The sequence below is a fragment of the Lampetra fluviatilis genome, chromosome 26, assembly GCF_964198595.1.
Source record: "Lampetra fluviatilis chromosome 26, kcLamFluv1.1, whole genome shotgun sequence".
NCBI lineage: Eukaryota > Metazoa > Chordata > Hyperoartia > Petromyzontiformes > Petromyzontidae > Lampetra > Lampetra fluviatilis.
Genome location: NC_136300.1, coordinates 1,293,522 through 1,311,012, shown reverse-complemented (window position 1 = coordinate 1,311,012; position 17,491 = coordinate 1,293,522). Strand labels below are relative to the sequence as shown.

At 42.3% G+C, this 17,491-nt stretch overlaps 1 protein-coding gene across 2 annotated transcripts; it reads left to right on the top strand.

Moving 5' to 3' along the window:
- Positions 1–3,118: 3,118 nt before the first annotated feature.
- On the top strand, positions 3,119–16,243 carry LOC144941950 (vacuolar protein sorting-associated protein 4A). 2 transcript variants are annotated; one of them, XM_078868492.1, is made up of 11 exons: positions 3,119–3,241; positions 6,310–6,421; positions 6,634–6,781; positions 6,919–6,977; positions 7,317–7,436; positions 7,960–8,116; positions 8,777–8,925; positions 9,815–9,896; positions 10,441–10,660; positions 12,134–12,274; positions 13,027–16,243. In XM_078868492.1, exons 1-11 carry the CDS (start codon positions 3,218–3,220, stop codon positions 13,126–13,128), a joined length of 1,314 nt encoding a protein of 437 aa, XP_078724618.1. In that variant the 5' UTR covers positions 3,119–3,217; the 3' UTR covers positions 13,129–16,243. The 2 variants fall into 2 exon arrangements, with proteins under 2 accessions (XP_078724618.1, XP_078724617.1); XM_078868491.1 differs by having other exon boundaries at positions 6,916–6,977.
- The last annotated feature ends 1,248 nt before the right edge of the window (positions 16,244–17,491 follow it).

The window sequence follows — 17,491 nt, the reverse complement described above, 5'->3', positions numbered from 1 at the left end:
TCCTCATCAAACAAGTGAAGGAGGAAAACTTCTGCCATCTCCCCACAACTCAAAATCTGTTAGCGGAAAAACCATTGGTTGCATTCCCAAACAAAACATGTGTGGATTCACTGGAAAAATTGCAAAAGGAGTTCCAATTTAGATTTAAAGAGCTTCATCTCCATGAACAGGACATACAGCTTTTCCGTAACCCATTTTCTATTGACATTGAAAATGTGGATACAATTTACCAAATGGAACTGGCTGAACTGCAGAATTGTGACTCTGAAAGACGCATTCAAGTCAAGCAGCCTTCATAATTTCTATGCATTTATCTCCTCTGAGACATCCTCATCTCAGGAACCATGCACTCAAAATGGCAACCATCTTTGGCAGCGCTTATGTCTGTGAACAAACTTTTTCCAGAATGAAACATTTGACATCTCCAACCAGATCTAGACTAACGGATGCACACTTGCATCACTTGTTACGACTAGCAGTGACAAATATGGAACCGGACATTGACCATCTCATTAGCCAAAAGCAGGCCCATAGTTCCCATTGAAATACTGGCAAGTTTGTTGATTTAACTTTACTTGTTCTTCATTTTAAATATTGTATTTGTTCCCGTTTTGTTTCTTCACTTCAAAATAAGATGTATGCAGTGTGCATAGGAATTTGTTCATAGTTTTTTTTAACTATAGTCCGGCCCTCCAATGGTCTGAGGGACAGTGAACTGGCCCCCTGTTTAAAAAGTTTGAGGACCCCTGGTTTAAAGCATCGAAATGCCGCAAACGGCCATGAAGTTCGGCCAGATTCTGCCAACTGCTGTGGAAAGCTGCGTGCTGGATGTGTGGTCTCCAGCCATGACGAGTGGCAGAATGCTGCAAGCTCCCATGTGGAGCATCTGTCATCTGTCCTTCACAATAGTAGACCATTGTGTACTGGCATCGTAATCCAAATTTACCAAAATGATTATTTTGCCATCTTTGCCCCCTCCAAGCAGGTGATAGTAATTTGCCAAATAACTTATTGAGACTTTGTGTGTTGGGTCCTTGCCTAGTTGGTGAACAGCTTCAGGAGTATCCTGATGAATATCTGAAATACCAGGGCATGATGGAAGTGGGCAGTGGTGTACTATTTAGTCTGGATTTTGATCGGTGACCAGTGAACACATTTCTATGCATGGCTCGTAACCACCCAGGGAAGATACATTGTTTATTGCTGGTGGGTACTGCCAAGGCCTTCAAAAAGCTCAATGAATGTACTTTACCTAACAATTCCCATTCACAAAAGCCTCAAGTCTCAAGGCCATTTTTGGACGATCATGCTTTGGGATGTTTAGCCAGTTCCATTACTCGGTGGCATGTGAGAGGAAATTGAAGTACCCAGAGGGGGATGATACTCAAAATTTGTAAAGATGGTTTCAACTTGCTATGCTGCCATCTGGTGACCTTTCAGTCACAGCTGACAACACCTGGCATTCAATCTCCCATCCAAGTACTAACCATGCTCAACCCAGCTTAGCTTCTGAAATACGACGATAATTATAGTTCATAATGATTTGTTACACAATCACAGATGATGTAAACTAGGGTCTTAATATACGACAAACAATGTTGACAAAGCTTTCGTGACTGCAGGAATTCATATTCTTGGGTCTTTCGGTAAAGTCGCGTAGATAGGTTCAAAGAAAATAACCAAAAACTACGACGTTTCGATCGCAACACAAGCAATCGTCAACAGGAAAAAAAAACTGAGTTTTCTGTTATTTTTTATTCTTTTCTTTAAACCTATCTACGTGATTTTACCGAAAGACCCAAGAATATAGAAACAATGTATCGATAATGTAATGTTTTATTACACTGCATAACATTAGAACCCTTTTGGAATACAAAGTGCAGTTCTGTACATTGTAAGTAACATGACCTACGTAACCAACGACTACATGCCACTGGAAATTGTGTAAGAGGCACCCCTTGCTGAAATCTCACGATTGAAAACAATACCATGCGTGTTGCGCAATGTGCAAAGAGGGACACACACAGTTGGATACAACTCATCATTTATCTCAGAAATTTAAGGATTATGAAGGGTCATTTATTTATAAATACTGCACTAAAATAATAGGCGAGAATTATACATTGCATAAGCTCCCAATCGTCATGCACGGTGTTACATGTGTTAACACTAATCTCTTCTGTAAAGATGGAGCATTTGTTTTTAACAATTAGCCCGGTTAGCCGGGGGTTGACTGTACAGTATTCAATCACCTGTTGTGAAAAAAGAGGGCCATTTGAAATCAGTGGGGCATCGAAACATGCATTTATTTGGCTGCTATACATTTACACATGATAAGCCACTTCGTTGAGCTATCATTTGTGGCCAGGTCGCTTCTGAAAAATAAACAAATAGCTCAGCGGGCTTTACCTGGTAAAAAAAAGTTTAGTTTGAGATGTTAACTACCTCTTGCCTGGTCCACAGGAGGCCGTGAGTTCGAACCCGTCCCCGACGCCTGCTGCTGTATATTTGGAGTTTGTGGTTTTTCTCGAATCCGGGTTTTCCGGTTTTTCCATCCACATTTAGAACCAACATCACGTGTTTAGAGTATCTGGCTCCTGTTATAAACACGATAAGCCACTAGGTTGAGCTATCATTTGTGATCGCCAGGTCGCTTTGGTAAGAAGAGCGAGGTAGCTGAGTGGGCCTTTACCTGGTAAAATAAACAATTGTTGAGTTTGTGTGCGTGTGTCTGCCCCATTGTCGAATGTTATTCAACAGTGGGAGGGACGGAGGGTGGGGGCTCAGGTGTGTGCCCACCACGGGCTAGTGACGTCACCCACGTGATGCGGGTTGCAACACGCGGGCTCACGTCACCTGTCAACGGCCTCTACATTCCCCAGTTCACACGCGCACGCGGGGAGAGAACACGCCTCACCATCCCTACTCCTAACTCTCATGTTCCCTCACCAACCTTCTCACCGTTTCCTCATCCATACCTCAACCCCCTTCACCTCACACCAACACCGTCGTAACCCTGACATTCCCCTCGAAACACCCCTCACACCAACCCCCTTGAGCCCCCCCCCCCGCCCGCCACTCATCCACGCTACGGAATCTAACCCCCCCTCCCCCTCACGTGACGTACACTTCCGCCATTGCCGAGACGCGGAAGAGTGAGCGCGATCAGCCCCTGTGTGGCGCCTTGCTTCCCCGGGACGTCTCTCACTTCTTCTAGATGGCGTCGACACCGACTCTGCAGGTACTTGCTGCTGCGCCGACTTACATCCCCCGCTCACCGCGGCTGCCACGAGGCGGTTGCGAGCGTTTGGCCCCCACCCCCGAAGCATTCTGTTTGGGCGATGGCCCGGAGGCCTAGTTGGGCCTGTGGCACCTACGCGTTGCCTGGAATTTTTAGCCCGGCAAGGAGCTCCGAGGCCGGCGAGCGGCGCTAAGCGGAGCGGCCACTCCCGCGGTTGGGTGTCGTAGTGAGGCTAATGTCGAAAAAGTATCGGATAAGGTTTGCTGCGCGTGTGTCGTGTGGGTTTTGAAGTTGGGAAATATCAAAGTCCTTAGCATCTCATAGCTATGAGACGTGGTGTGTCAACTGGTCAGTGCTCGATGAATGCGACTTTTACATTAAACGTATGTACGTCAGACATCTGTGAAAAGGAGCTGTATAGCGCATAGAATTCCTCGAGTATTCAAATCATTCTGGCCTACACGCGTATACACCAACATTTAAGACGTTAATTTCGTTGTCAGCCAATTGTCGAGCTATTGGTAGGAAAGGTGTCCCTACGGTCCTGTTGATGGCACTCTTCATCGAGCTCTTACATATGAGTTGATCTCATGGCGCCATCTCTGCGGCAGCGCTACTCTCGGGCTCGCTCGTCCATCAGCCACAACCCCCCTCGCCATGTCATTGCCCAAGTCCACGGTTTAAAAGTCAATGTGATGGCACCGACTTGTGATTGTTGACCGGATCCATGCTTTCTTCATCTTTCAGTTTTTTTCGTGGAATTCCAACTATACATATCTCCACCTAAGTTAGAAGATGTCGAACAGCGAGATACTCTTGATAGAATAAGATATTCCCCATGAGTTCGATTTCAGAAAATAAGGCATAATGAAAATTGAAATTATCAACGTCTCACATTTGCTGATGACAGTCCATACAACAACCGATTGCAATTACAGGGGATTATGGAAGCAGTTAACGAAGACTACAAAGTGAGATTGAATATGAATGTAAGTAAATTAAATGTCATATAAAACAGGTTTCCAGATTAAAAGGAAATAATAATTGATAGGACACAATTGGAAGAGTTTATAGGGCAATTATCGTAGCCAGGTGGGATAAAAATGATGACATAAGAAAGGTAAGAAAGGACAGGAATGTCCTTTGGTTACTAACATTTTATAATGAAAAGCAGTGTTCTAAAAGTAAGTTTCCAACTAGTGTGTGTTGCCTAACATGACTGAGAAATATGGACATTGACAGAAAATGGGGGAATGAAAGGTACGAAAAATGAAAACTGCATAAAGATCGACGGAGGATGCGTGTTGGGATTTACGCTCGGAAACAGGAAGATAAATATAGTCATTGGGGAACTCGTGCAAATTGAACATATTTACTGTGAAATAAAGTAAACATACTTGGGTAGGGCACATCGCTAGAAGGGGTGATATCCTATGAACGGGACTGACAATGATAGCGAAAGGAGGGAACACGCTTGAGAGTAAGACCACTGCAGAGGTGGAATGATGAGATCAGCTCGTAAGTATAAACAAGATGGATTTTAGCATCGCAAGACAGTCATGAATGGCGACTTGGGTAGGCCTTCATTCAGCATTGGATAGAACATGGCTGGTAGTCATGACACATAGATTATTAAACGCACAATGACACGCTTATACACACGTGCACTTGTATATTTTTTGACACATTTACACAGGATGTACACATGCATAGATATAATGGCATGCATCATCATGAGACGTCTCCGTTGCTGGATAAAATCTTCCTCGTCAAATCAATATCCATTGCATTCTTGAAATTCCGCAATCACTCTTATTCCTACACATTAACTGGTCTGATTGCTTCATCTAAATGTAAACATGTGTACACCCACACATTTACGGTGGCAAAGTTTTCCGTATCGACTTTTAAGACTGTTCGGCAAGTGATGTTCTGGAGCACCTCTTAAGGCACGCAGAGCACAAAAGGGGATGGTGTGGCCAGAACCACACCCAGCCACATTTGCCTCCCTAGTGCTGATGATTACAAACAACATCAGGCACTCAATAAAGGCCAAGAGAGCCTAGAGGAAGCCCTGGACCGGTTCAGATGTTACCTGCCACCGACCTTAGCCATGGCTGGGATTGCACTTGTGTCGCTGAGTTCATAGCAGAGTGTTCCATCCACTGCACTTTTCCCCCATATAAAAACGAAGATCCCTCCTACAGCCTTAACAGACTGTTGGGGCGAGTGCTGTTAGCAAGCGCCTATGAAGGCCAACATCCCACGCGAGTGGGTTGGTGGCCAGCATCACGCCTTTGTCATTCAGAGAGGATGCTTGAATGCGTCATCATGAGCTGCTGCCTATTCCTCATGGTCCTGTAATGCTACAATCTCTTACCCTCCACTGTCACTATTTGATATTTGTAAATTATTAGTTAATTGCTAAGATTCGAGTGATATTGAATTGCCAGGTTCAAATGTGTTTTTCTTTTAAGCATTAAATATTCTGCATACATATACTGTACTGAATGAAAATGTTTGAGTGCATGTCCAATATGGCTACATGAGTTGAGGATCATCATCTTGTTTGTCTTCTCTAAGCACATTAGCGACAATTGGACCAAACTAATTTCCACCTTGGTTGTCTTTTTTTATTCATCATACCTGCTTCATTCAATATCAATGCTGAATAAGGAATGTGTTTCACTTAATTGGATGCCATGGTTTTTTACGTGAAACTCTATTTATCTTAGATATACGTGGCTCTGTCAGTGTTCCCGACATATTACAACTATGTTATGGTTTGAGGTTAAACAATGCACATTTTTTTATGGAACTACAGAACAGCGAAAATGCCACGAAAGATGTGCATCGTGCAGATCATTTTATTACTTGAGAAAAAATGCCGACATATCTGTATTAATCTTTTTATATTGTTCACTGTATTTGATATTTTCTGATGTACTCATATACTGTGTGTAAAAAGGCATAAGTGAGTTAAAGTCTCATCTACTTGATCCGTGTGCATTCCGTTGGCGATATTTTACTTTGTTTTAATTACTGCTTCAACTTTTTTCCATTTACAGAAAGCGATAGATCTTGTCACCAAAGCTACAGAGGAAGACAAAGCTAAGAATTATGAAGAAGCACTGAGGCTTTACCAACATTCTGTGGAGTATTTTCTCCATGCCATTAAGTGTAAGTTTCAACTATAAAAGTGGAATTAATTAAGGAACAACACGTAAAAGGCATCTTGTTTTTATCCATGTCCACAAAGACTGGTGAAGTCAAATGACCTTTTTCTCTGCAATTAAGGGCCTGATACATTTGCTTTTTCTGCGCCCTTACGCTGCGTTGACTACGTTCTATGCGGTACGTGAATATCACTCACGGTTTTGAATGTCTTGTAGATGAAGCCCAAAGCGAGAAGGCCAAAGAGAGCATTAGAGCCAAATGCAAGCAGTATTTGGAGCGCGCCGAGAAGCTGAAAGAATACCTCCGGACCAAGGAGAAGGGTGGCAAGAAGCCTGTCAAGGAGTCGCAGTCCAACGACAAAGGGTGAATAAAACATCCTGTACACATCCACACATTGACAGTTCTACGTACTTTCTGTGCTTTATTATAAAATGCAAGACTTACTGTTCAGTGAAGTTCAGTGATTGAGCTTCATGCGTTTTTACCATTTGCACCAGCAGCGACAGTGACAGTGAAGGTGAAAATCCAGAAAAGAAAAAAATGCAAGAGCAGCTTCAAAGTAAGACTGTTGATTGTTAAAAACACAACGTTGTTTGTCAATAACACTGCCCTCGGGATGAACATTTATATAATAGACAAGTTTTTGTGCAATGACCCTTTTTCATAGCCTTCCGCAGACTGCTGTGAAGAGGGGCCATGTTGCCTATTATACATTTGTTATTTGTGCTTGTGTACCACTGCCAATGCAGTATCGCAATGTGTCCTTGTTTTTTGCTGGTGCTTTATTTTAGTGGTTTGAATTGTTAACATGTAAGTTTGTTTGAATAAGTCTTGAGTCGGTGACTGAGAAAACCGGCTTGTTGATGGTTTTATTGACATGGATTAATATTGCCCTCAGGTGCAATTGTAATGGAGAAACCAAATGTGAAATGGAGTGACGTGGCTGGGCTGGAAGGGGCCAAGGAGGCGCTGAAGGAGGCAGTCATTCTGCCTATAAAATTCCCACATCTTTTCACAGGTAGAGGAAATTAGTTTTTGTTGTAATAGCAACGAAGATCCCTCCTATAGCATTGTCTTGGTTACATTTTTTTACATAATGTGCCATTGACAAAATACTCCTTTATGTATCTTTTACATTTATTTTTATTTCAGGCGTTTATAGTTTTATGTTAAGTTCATGTTTGTATTTAAGTTTTCATTGTTTGGTGTTTGCCATTTGAAGATGCATTCATGCATTTATGCTTTTTGTATTTAAGCCAAACTTGGATGTGCACATGTTTTCATCACATATCTATGGTTTTTGTATGTCCCTTAAATGTGAACATTGTGTTCAGTCATTAGACCTACTTTAATGATTCTTTGTTTAGCGTACATTTTTTTTGACGTAACAATCCCCGAAAAGTACTCTATAACGGCACAACATAATATCCTCAAACTTGGTTGTTAGTCACTGTCTTTGTAATGTGTATTAGGACTGGTTTTGCAGGCTCTCATGTACTCAACTCTGCTATCATTCGCCTAATCATTTATATGGTGGGTAGGCAAACGCACGCCATGGCGTGGCATCTTGCTCTTCGGACCACCCGGCACAGGGAAGTCATACCTGGCGAAGGCTGTGGCCACTGAAGCTAACAACTCCACTTTCTTCTCTGTCTCCTCATCGGACCTTGTGTCCAAGTGGTTGGGTGAGAGTGAAAAGTAAGTATTGTTCCTGCACTGAAAAGTTGTGTATAATCAGCAGTTGACATCATTGTTAAGCCCAATAATAATGCAAAGTATTTAACCAGTGGGGTGTAGCAGGAGTGCAAGTGCTGTTAGCGTGCTGCGCTATGTACCCTGCAACGTGATTTCGATTCGGTCTCTGCTAATGTGTTTAGTGAGTATCTGAAACCACTCTTGGACACCCCCCCACTAGCCTTCACCAATCCTCACTAACCATTACAGTGAAGTGTAGTCAACTCCCGTGACTGATTCAGGGTAAAGTAGCCTTCGTCCAGCAGTGGATTAACAAAGGCCTGTAAAAATTAGCCCAGGAAAACCTCCCTTAATCCAAACCCTTTTACTCAACAAAGTCATGTATTGCGTTCTTTGAAGAATTCCTTTAATTGGTGTTTGGCATGTGGGAGGTAACGAGTGTACCTGGAGAAAACAAAGGGTGTAGCACTGAAAACTGTATACAGATAGCTTCAGAAATCCATTACTGTACTGTCATTTACTGTCCACATTGCAACCCAAGTCTATATAAAACTCAGTATATCCAGGCAGTCTTTCAGCTCATCTCTGCTTATTCTTTTTTTCCCGTGATCAGTGGCTCATGGTAGACAATGACATGCACATGTAATTTCATTTTCTATTCAGGCTGGTGAAGAATCTGTTCGAGATGGCACGTCAGCACAAGCCCTCCATCATCTTCATCGATGAAGTAGACTCCCTGTGTGGCTCCCGCAATGAAAATGAGAGCGAGGCGGCACGTCGCATCAAGACAGAATTCCTGGTCCAGATGCAGGGTATGTGGCACAATATCACTTCCTGTAAGGCAGCCAGCGGGTCTCAACTAAGCCTTTCGGTGGGCAGCGCAGGCCGCGGCATGGATACTGCGTGAGATACATTTTGAATATGCGTGGGGAATGTGAGCGACATGTTGCAGTGCCAAAGAACACTAATTAAAAACATTTTTAAAATGCCTTAACGCAGCATTGATTTGAGGCATAGACATGTTGTCGATGTACAGTGGTACCTCGGTATACGTCGTTAATTCGTTCCAGAAGGTAGGACTTATACCGAAAATGACGTATACAAATGCATTTTTCCCATAAGAAATAAAGGGAAAGGAAATAATCGTTCCAGAGTATAAGAAATTATATTTTATATGGCATATACATTAATGGGGTTGTATAAAATAATTTAGACACTACTTATTACTAAAATACATAGATAAATTAAAATAAATGCATAAATAAATTTAAATAAATTGAAATAAAAATAAAATGTAACATCACTTTTCCTAGTTGATAGCCTACGAGGATGGTGGTGAGGAAGGGGAGGAGTCGTGAACGGGGTATACGCAGGTACGCGGTGACTCATCCCGACCCATACAAGTTCTAGCAAGCGCCTCGTATCCCAAGCAAGACGTCGTATCCCAAGACATTTTTGTCTCGTAAAAACACGACGTATACCAAATTCGACGTATTCCAAAGTGGTCGTATACCGAGTTACGACTGTATTGTTGTATTAGGAACCTGAGGGAAGAGTGTTGTGGGGACTGTGGTGGGGGCATGGGAACCAGTGTTGTTCTTTGGGGCCTGCCATATCACAAAGATTGAGAACCACCGGTTTAACGCTTGTTTCTTTGCCATTAAGGATTGTGGCTTGATGAACGCTTTTTACACTTCACAGGCGTTGGAGTTGACAATGATGGTATTCTTGTGCTGGGGGCAACCAACATCCCGTGGACTTTGGATTCTGCCATTCGCAGGAGGTGAGTGGCTTCCACCTCAAATGCTTCCCATCATTATCTGATGAAGTGGTTGTAACACCACACTTTGTCCTATCTTTGAACAGTATTTCTTCTTCCGTATGAGCAAATGCCAGGTGTCGGCAGTGGTTACCGCACTGCACTATAAACCCAGAAACCTGGATTCGATTCCCAGCCACGGTTGGTTAGCATCAGTGGTGAATTATATCTGAACCGGTGCTGTGCACCCCCCTTTACCAACCTATATAGCACAGTACATAGTTAAAACAGTTATTTTTTTTATTATAAAGACCAGCAAAATGTCTTCATTCTTTTCTTCAGTACAACGAAGCAGGAGCAGCATTGCAAGTTTCCATATTCACTCTACATTTTTCCAAAAGTAAATTGTTGTATGAAATATGAAGTATGATTCAGTATCATTTACTTTCAAATTGTAAAAAAAAATAAAGTTTTTGCGATAAAAAGCATTGACCAGCAAGGAAAAGTGTTTTATCGTGTGGTATGCCTACATTTTCTAAGGTGGTGCTTTGTGTTTTTGTAAACGAAGGTTTGAGAAACGGATCTACATTCCACTGCCAGAGGAACAGGCACGGTTATCCATGTTCAAACTGCACCTGGGAAACACTCCGCTCAGTTTGTCGGATATGGATTTCCGTGAACTCGGCAAAAAGACAGAGGGCTACTCTGGAGCCGACATTAGCATCGTTGTGCGCGATGCCCTCATGCAGCCTGTGCGCAAAGTGCAGTCCGCCACACACTTCAAGAGGGTGAGTGGTGTCCGCATGAGTAGAGCTGCTGGACTCTGTGATTCTATAAGTAAGCCATTATTGATCATCCACTCGATTTACTCCACTGGTCACTAACACAAACATATCTGGGGGGAAAAAGGTCTCACCCCACATGTGTCTCTGGGTCACAGCGTTATCATCAGCTGTCTCTTGCTTGGTTGTGGTGTGTTGGGGGTTTCCTGCCTCCAGGATGCAGGATATTGGGAAAGTTAGCCATTTCAATTAGTCGATTAAGTAGACTACTCGACTACACACAAAGTAATCGACTAATTGTCCCAGCTCTCCACATTAGCATACCCTTATCAATGTGGGTAACCCAGCTGGTATAGACCTGGAAATACATCATTCTGTCTTTGCTGTTTTCAGTAAAACACTCTTATGTGTACATACTTTAAGGGAATATCTGCATCGTGGTTTTCACTGTACATAATTCACGATGAGTGACTTTAGTTCGACTGTTAAACTTGCGAGTCTTTCAATTGCTATTGGTGCTATTGATACTGAAAAGACTTTCAACCTCTTTCATGTTACAAAACCATAACATCACAAAGTGGCATGGTGTGTGTGTGTGTAAGGTAAAGGAAAAGGTGCAGCCCTGCATATTGCTCTCTCATGCCATAGCTGGCAGAGGGCCTTCATTAGAAAAAGCACTCGAGCACCTTTAATCTGTCGTTTGGCCTCCACCTCCACAATGTCCGACCATCTCCTTTATTCCCGTCAAAGAGCATAAACCATCACGCAAACTCCGGTCATTCTTGCAGCGGCTTTTGTATAGCCATTGAACAAAGACGGTTTCCGCATCGCGCACTTTCAGATGTACTTTTGTGGCTGTCTGGAACCCTCTTCCTTCTAATATTAGAAAGCCACTGGAGCTATGCACTTTTAAATCTGGATTGGAAACGAATTTCTTTAGACCAGTTTTTTGTTTAGTTTGTCCTTCCTCGCACTTCCGATTAGCGAAATAAGTTCTACCATCATCTTGGAAGAGGTTGAATGCAATTGTAGAATCAACTATAATTATGTATTTTATGTATGAGTACCAGCACTGTGGAGTAAAATTACTGCCAGGGTTATTCGTGCCCAATTCACGCTCTTGTGAGCATTTCTGAAGTCCACCAATATGCGTCATAGTTGGCACCTGTTTGCATTTACAGGGTTATCCTGGATGCCCCATCTGGCCTCGTTGACCATCTATTGACCCTGTCCAGTGCGTTGATGATTTAGTAGAGCCCATACACAGTGAGGCTGCAGTTCAGCATTTTGTTGACAACTTTGAGGTCAAGAAAATGGTGCATCACTATCGCTGCAATAGATTTGTTTTCACATTGCTTGCCCCACCAGCCACTTGTCTCGATGAAAAGAGCACCTTTGCTGCTTTCTGTTGGTTTTGTGTAAGAGTTCTATTTAGCTCTGCGTTGAGCTCACATGTATACTGTTGTTTGTGTCGAGCAGGTACGAGGACCTTCAAGAGATGACCCAGATATGATTGTGGATGACTTGCTGACTCCATGCTCTCCTGGGGACCCCAATGCCATTGAGATGACCTGGATGGAAGTCCCTGGAGATAAGCTGCTGGAGCCTGTCGTCTCTGCGGTAAAACCGTTTCCGGTTTTCTTTTCAATGTTTTTTCACCAAGGTTTTAAATGGTTATGTATTGGCTCTGTCTAAATTGGGGAGGGACATAAAAACTACTGTACACATTCAATACTAACAAAACTTTAATATAATGTTCCATTGCTATTAGGGACTTATCCAATAGAAACCCTGGGAAACGTAATAGTGTGCGGTGGTGCCTTGTACTTTGGTATGCATCTTTTCTAAGATTAATGTGGGATTTAAAATTAGTTTTCGTGTCCGATGAGTCCTTGAGCTTGCTATTTTAATACTAAGTGAAACAAAAACTCTCACTGAAATTTATGTACGTCAATCTTGATTTGAAGCTTTCGTGACTGCAGGAATCCATACTCTTTGGTTCTTTCAGTAAAGTCACGTAGGTAGAAAAAATACATATATATCACGACGTTTCGATCGCAACACAAGCGGTCGTCCTGAGGCGGAAACAATATAACCCAGCAGTGGAACTGTGACTGGTGCAGCGAGGAAGAGATTATATTTTATAATTATTTTGTCCAATTGGGGTTCCTGCTTGAAAGTTAATTGACAATGAGATAATGTATCTAAACGGATGCTAAGTTATGTAGTAAAATTTATATATATAATCATAAGCTGCATTTATTTTTTGTTTACATGTTCATATACAGATAATGTTATGTATTGAATATGACATGGAACTCTTTATGCATTTGCCGATTAAATAATTGTGCTTTGTTAAATATTTTCTGCAGTCGGACATGCTGCGCTCACTTGCCACTACACGGCCCACTGTCAACTCTGAAGACCTCAAAAAGCTCCAGAAGTTCACAGACGACTTTGGCCAAGAGGGCTGAGACAGGCTAGAAGTTGGTATTTATCAATGGATTGCGCCAACATTTATACCGCAGGATAAGTACTTGTACAGCTGTTTAAGGCCCTTTCCCTTGGTTTGCGTATTACCGACAGGTGATTATTTAGAATCATTAATTCTATTATGACTTAACTGACTTTCCCCCCCCCCCCCCCCAATTATTTTATTAATGTCATCAAATGACCAGTCAGGCGCATTATGAGCATGTTAATGGTGAACACACACACGGGTGCGTTTCAAAATAATGCACGCTCCAATCCACTTGTCGCCAAATTGGAAACATTACAGCTGCCTCTAGAGGATGGCCGTCGTTCTTAACGGTGGTGAGAAATGTGCGTCAACAACAAAACAATCCGGATATTTGTTCCCACTTTTTTTTTAATATTGCCAATTAGCATTTTGTAAACCGCTCAAGGTTTCGCAAACATTACCCGGTTCACAAGCTGTTCCCCAAGGCTAGTGAAAATGCCTCTGTCTCATTAAGTGATTGTTGTATGAGAGAAAAAAAAGCTTCATCATATTATTGGGTCGTTGGGTTTTGTAACTGTTTTGCATGGTTTTTGTCAAATACTGTATACCTACCTTTAAACATGTTCTGTGTAAAATGTATGAACTTTACTCGCACAGTAAGTCTGCAAAAGCCTTGAATATGTTCTTTCTATTCTGCCAACTTAAGTTTCTCTCCTTTGTTGTGTTCAATTTTTGTTTTGTGAGGATTTTCACTCATGATTTTAGTGTGTACATACTGAATTCATCCATCTATTCCAAGTAAAGTAAATGGACAGGCCATTTCACAGCTTCAGTAGCTTTGAACCTAGGGTTGTTACGACAGTATATTGTTGCAGTTAATAAAATGTAAATAAAATATTAATGGAATGATGACTTTTGGTTTTTGAATTGGGAACTGGATCTGAATGTTGACACTTGATACATTTCAGCTCTGAATGGGACAATTTGAAATCCCATTTTTGAATTCCATTCAGAATTGGCACTTTTTAAAGAATCACGGAATCTTGAGTCTATAGGCGGAAACAAAGGCTGTGTTTTCTTGGCTGGTGTTCGTTGGTGGCGTGGCACGCACGTGGCTGCAAAAGACGTGGCAACACTTATTGGAAAATTCGTAAAAATCAGAATATTGGTACAGTATTTAACACCAGTTTCAAGATATGGGCTTCACAGCCTTTCCTCATACCGAGTGAGTCAACTAGAGCAATATGCATGCTACACGTGTGTGTCACGTTTCAAATATACCCTGTCCTGCTCCTCTGTGTTTTTGTATTTCCTCCCTTTAAAAGAAATGTCACATTACAGGGCTGGATCATTACAGTGTGCTCTGTATAATGTGACTGTATGCTGTGTGCAATGTGACATCATATCATGCTCTGTAACCTGACATCATCGCGTGCTTTGATGGACTCTTATCACTGTGCACTGTGACGTCAGGGTGGGATCTATCTACACCGTGACATCACGGCATGCGCTGCAACAAAACTTCATGCTTTGTACCATAAAATCGCATCATGTTCTGTGCACAGACGTCACAGCAGTCCCATAGCTGGAGGGGGCCCGAGCACCCCCCCCCCATCGGTGTGATGACAAAGCCCCCTTCATAATTCTTAACGTCAAGTGAGAAAACAATGGGTGTCGCAGCCTTTCCTCTTATATGGTGTGGGAGACGAGCATGCATTATAGATACAACGCTGATTATATAATTAATTATTCTGTATAGGTTTCAGCATTTATTTAAAGTTTGTTCAACGTTGACGGCCATGCATCCGCTGGGTTTTTGTTGTTGTGTATGCTCCCCTTAAAACAAGGTCACACTGCAGGGCTGGAACGTACGCAAGCTAGAGGCCGGGGCACGACACGTGACTTAGAGTGCCAGCTAAAGGAGGGAACGCTGGCGAGTTTCCACAGCGTGTGCGGTATTGTGAGGGGTGACACTTGGGGAGGTCTCTTCATCCAGCAAAAGGATAGATGAAGACTGATGATGAACGTTAGGAGTTGCCATGGTTGCGAGAGTTAAAAGCAGTTACCATGGTGTGAGAATTAAGTTATCACGGTGTCAAGAATTTTTTTAAAAGTAACCGTGTTACGTAGGTCCTCCCGCTCATAGACTCCGGCGAACTTTATTATGTGCGACGGTTTCACCGCGCATGCACGCGTGGTGAGCTTACTCCCTGTACTTTGTATGAAAAATAAGAATAGGTTTTACCCTTTCTGGCAATAAAACAGGTGGTAAGATGTTCTAACCAAATAGGAACCTTTTGCAAGGAATCATTTCTGCATTCACTACACGCACTTGTGGTGAACATACAAACAAAACATGATCTGATAATATATGGCGTTGTCTTTGAAACGGATTGGTCTACACCAGAGAGAGTCTTCTTTCGGGCCTGGTCTCGCCATTGGCAGATCAGAGAACGCTAAAAGGCGAACAGTTGGCGTTCTCTGGTCTGACACTGGTGAGACGACGCCCGAAAGAAGGCTCTCTCTGTGTGGTGACGACCAATTAGTTTCAAAGACGATGCATATTATTATTAGAGCATGTTCCCCACAAGCACGCGTGGTTAATGTGTAGACATGATTCCTTACAAAAGGTTTCTATTTGGTGTTTGAACATCTTAACACCTGTTTAATTGCTAGAAAGGGTACACACCTATTCTTATTCTTTCATACTTTGATACTGGGAAAAAAGATCCCTGTCATCTGCTTTACTCTCAGACAAAGCAATTAAACAACTTTGGGCAGCTTACATCAGACACCCAGCAGGAGCCATAATCATCAGCAAGGAAGAATGTGCGATGGTGCAATTCATGTTCTAGAGAAGCTCCCAGCACATGGAGGGAAGTCGGCGCCGTGGCAAACAACGCACGACACAACCCGGAAGCACACACGAGAGATTAACAGTTACTGTGATAAAAAAAATGCAGTTTGAGAGTTAAAAAACAGTTGCTATAATACGAGAGTAAACAGGTACCATGGTGTGCGAGTTAAAACTACCATGATGTCGTCTCTTGACATTTGTATTTTGCTTTGTCAATTGTTTTCTTAATGTGCATTTTTAATTCGAGCAATAAAGCTGTGGATTCATTCAGTTTCAATTTTGGAAGCTCGGCTGAAATTTGGATCTGATTCAATTTGGCTCCAATGTTATTTTCACAGAAACCTGTAATTTTTCTCCTAGCATGTTTGCATTTACTGATGGAATATTTACTTTAATGTATTTCTATGTGATAATTTTTGCCATTTTTACCAATTCTGTTAACGATAAATGTGTTTCGTCAACAATACATTGTGCAGTGCTTTGGTACAGCCAACAGCAAACGTTACCAACTTGTAGAAAGTCTTTCAATCCCGCCCTCTGCTGGACATCTGTGAAAGAGAAGCCTAGCAGCTCCTCAGATTCCTCCAGTATAAATAATTATTCTCATCAACCGCATTGATCCATTTGTCATAGATACCCTCACTAAATAATAGGGGTATATATTCTCGAGAAAATATTTTATTTCAAAACCCTGTATGCGACTCCTACAAATCTCGATACACTTACTAAATATTTTAACACTAAGACGTGGAGGCATTTTTTTCATGGTATACGATCGCCTTTTAGGAAGAGTAAAAGGGTCGTTAGAAATTAATGGGGTGCCTGTAAATGCAACACCATGTACCTGTGTTGAACTTCTTTCGCACCGTAAACTTGCATTTTAAAGGACAACAAAGTGGAGTGTGTTGCAACACAAACTTTTCCAGCAGGGGTCAATCGCCACCCAAATGTGAAATAGACTATGCCTGAACAGGACTCGTGTATCCAGCCATCCACACGCCCCTAACCTTACTATGACCTAAGCATGACACCATTGCGTGGTATGCGCATGCATTGTTTACCGGCCACAGCTTCTGGTCAAACGCAGAAATGAACTATTGCTAAGATATCCTGAAAAGGCTCGATCGGTCTGAGCGAGTGCCCAGCCATGTGTGAATTCCAGCAGAAGTGGTGGAGATAAGCGTGACGCCAGAGCGTGGTGTTATATCCGCACTTGATCTTTTAATAGAACCACACTCGAATAGCGGTTTACAAACGCTGAGGTCATCTTGGGTCATGCGCACATATATTGCCGTGAATTAAAGTTGCACACTAAATTAAAAGTATTCCATACAGCTGCGCGATATTAACATGGCAAAGTAATTCGGAAAGGCTCGGTTACGATGTGCCAATCTGGAGTGTGTCCATGCGGCCTTTGTACTCGAAAGGTAGCAAGTGGGGCTAATGAGACACTGTTCAACTATAATTGGTTCGAAGGCCAAGAATAACATGCTTCATCCGGTCTGCTTAATGAGGACAC

Bases quoted from the DNA above. Each gene is read 5' to 3' on its own strand.
- LOC144941950 (XM_078868491.1), top strand. From the start codon at position 3,218: ATGGCGTCGACACCGACTCTGCAG. The intron at 7,437-7,959 runs GTAGAGGAAATT...TATGGTGGGTAG, and splicing joins ATTCCCACATCTTTTCACAG to GCAAACGCACGCCATGGCGT. The intron at 12,275-13,026 runs GTAAAACCGTTT...TATTTTCTGCAG, and splicing joins TGGAGCCTGTCGTCTCTGCG to TCGGACATGCTGCGCTCACT.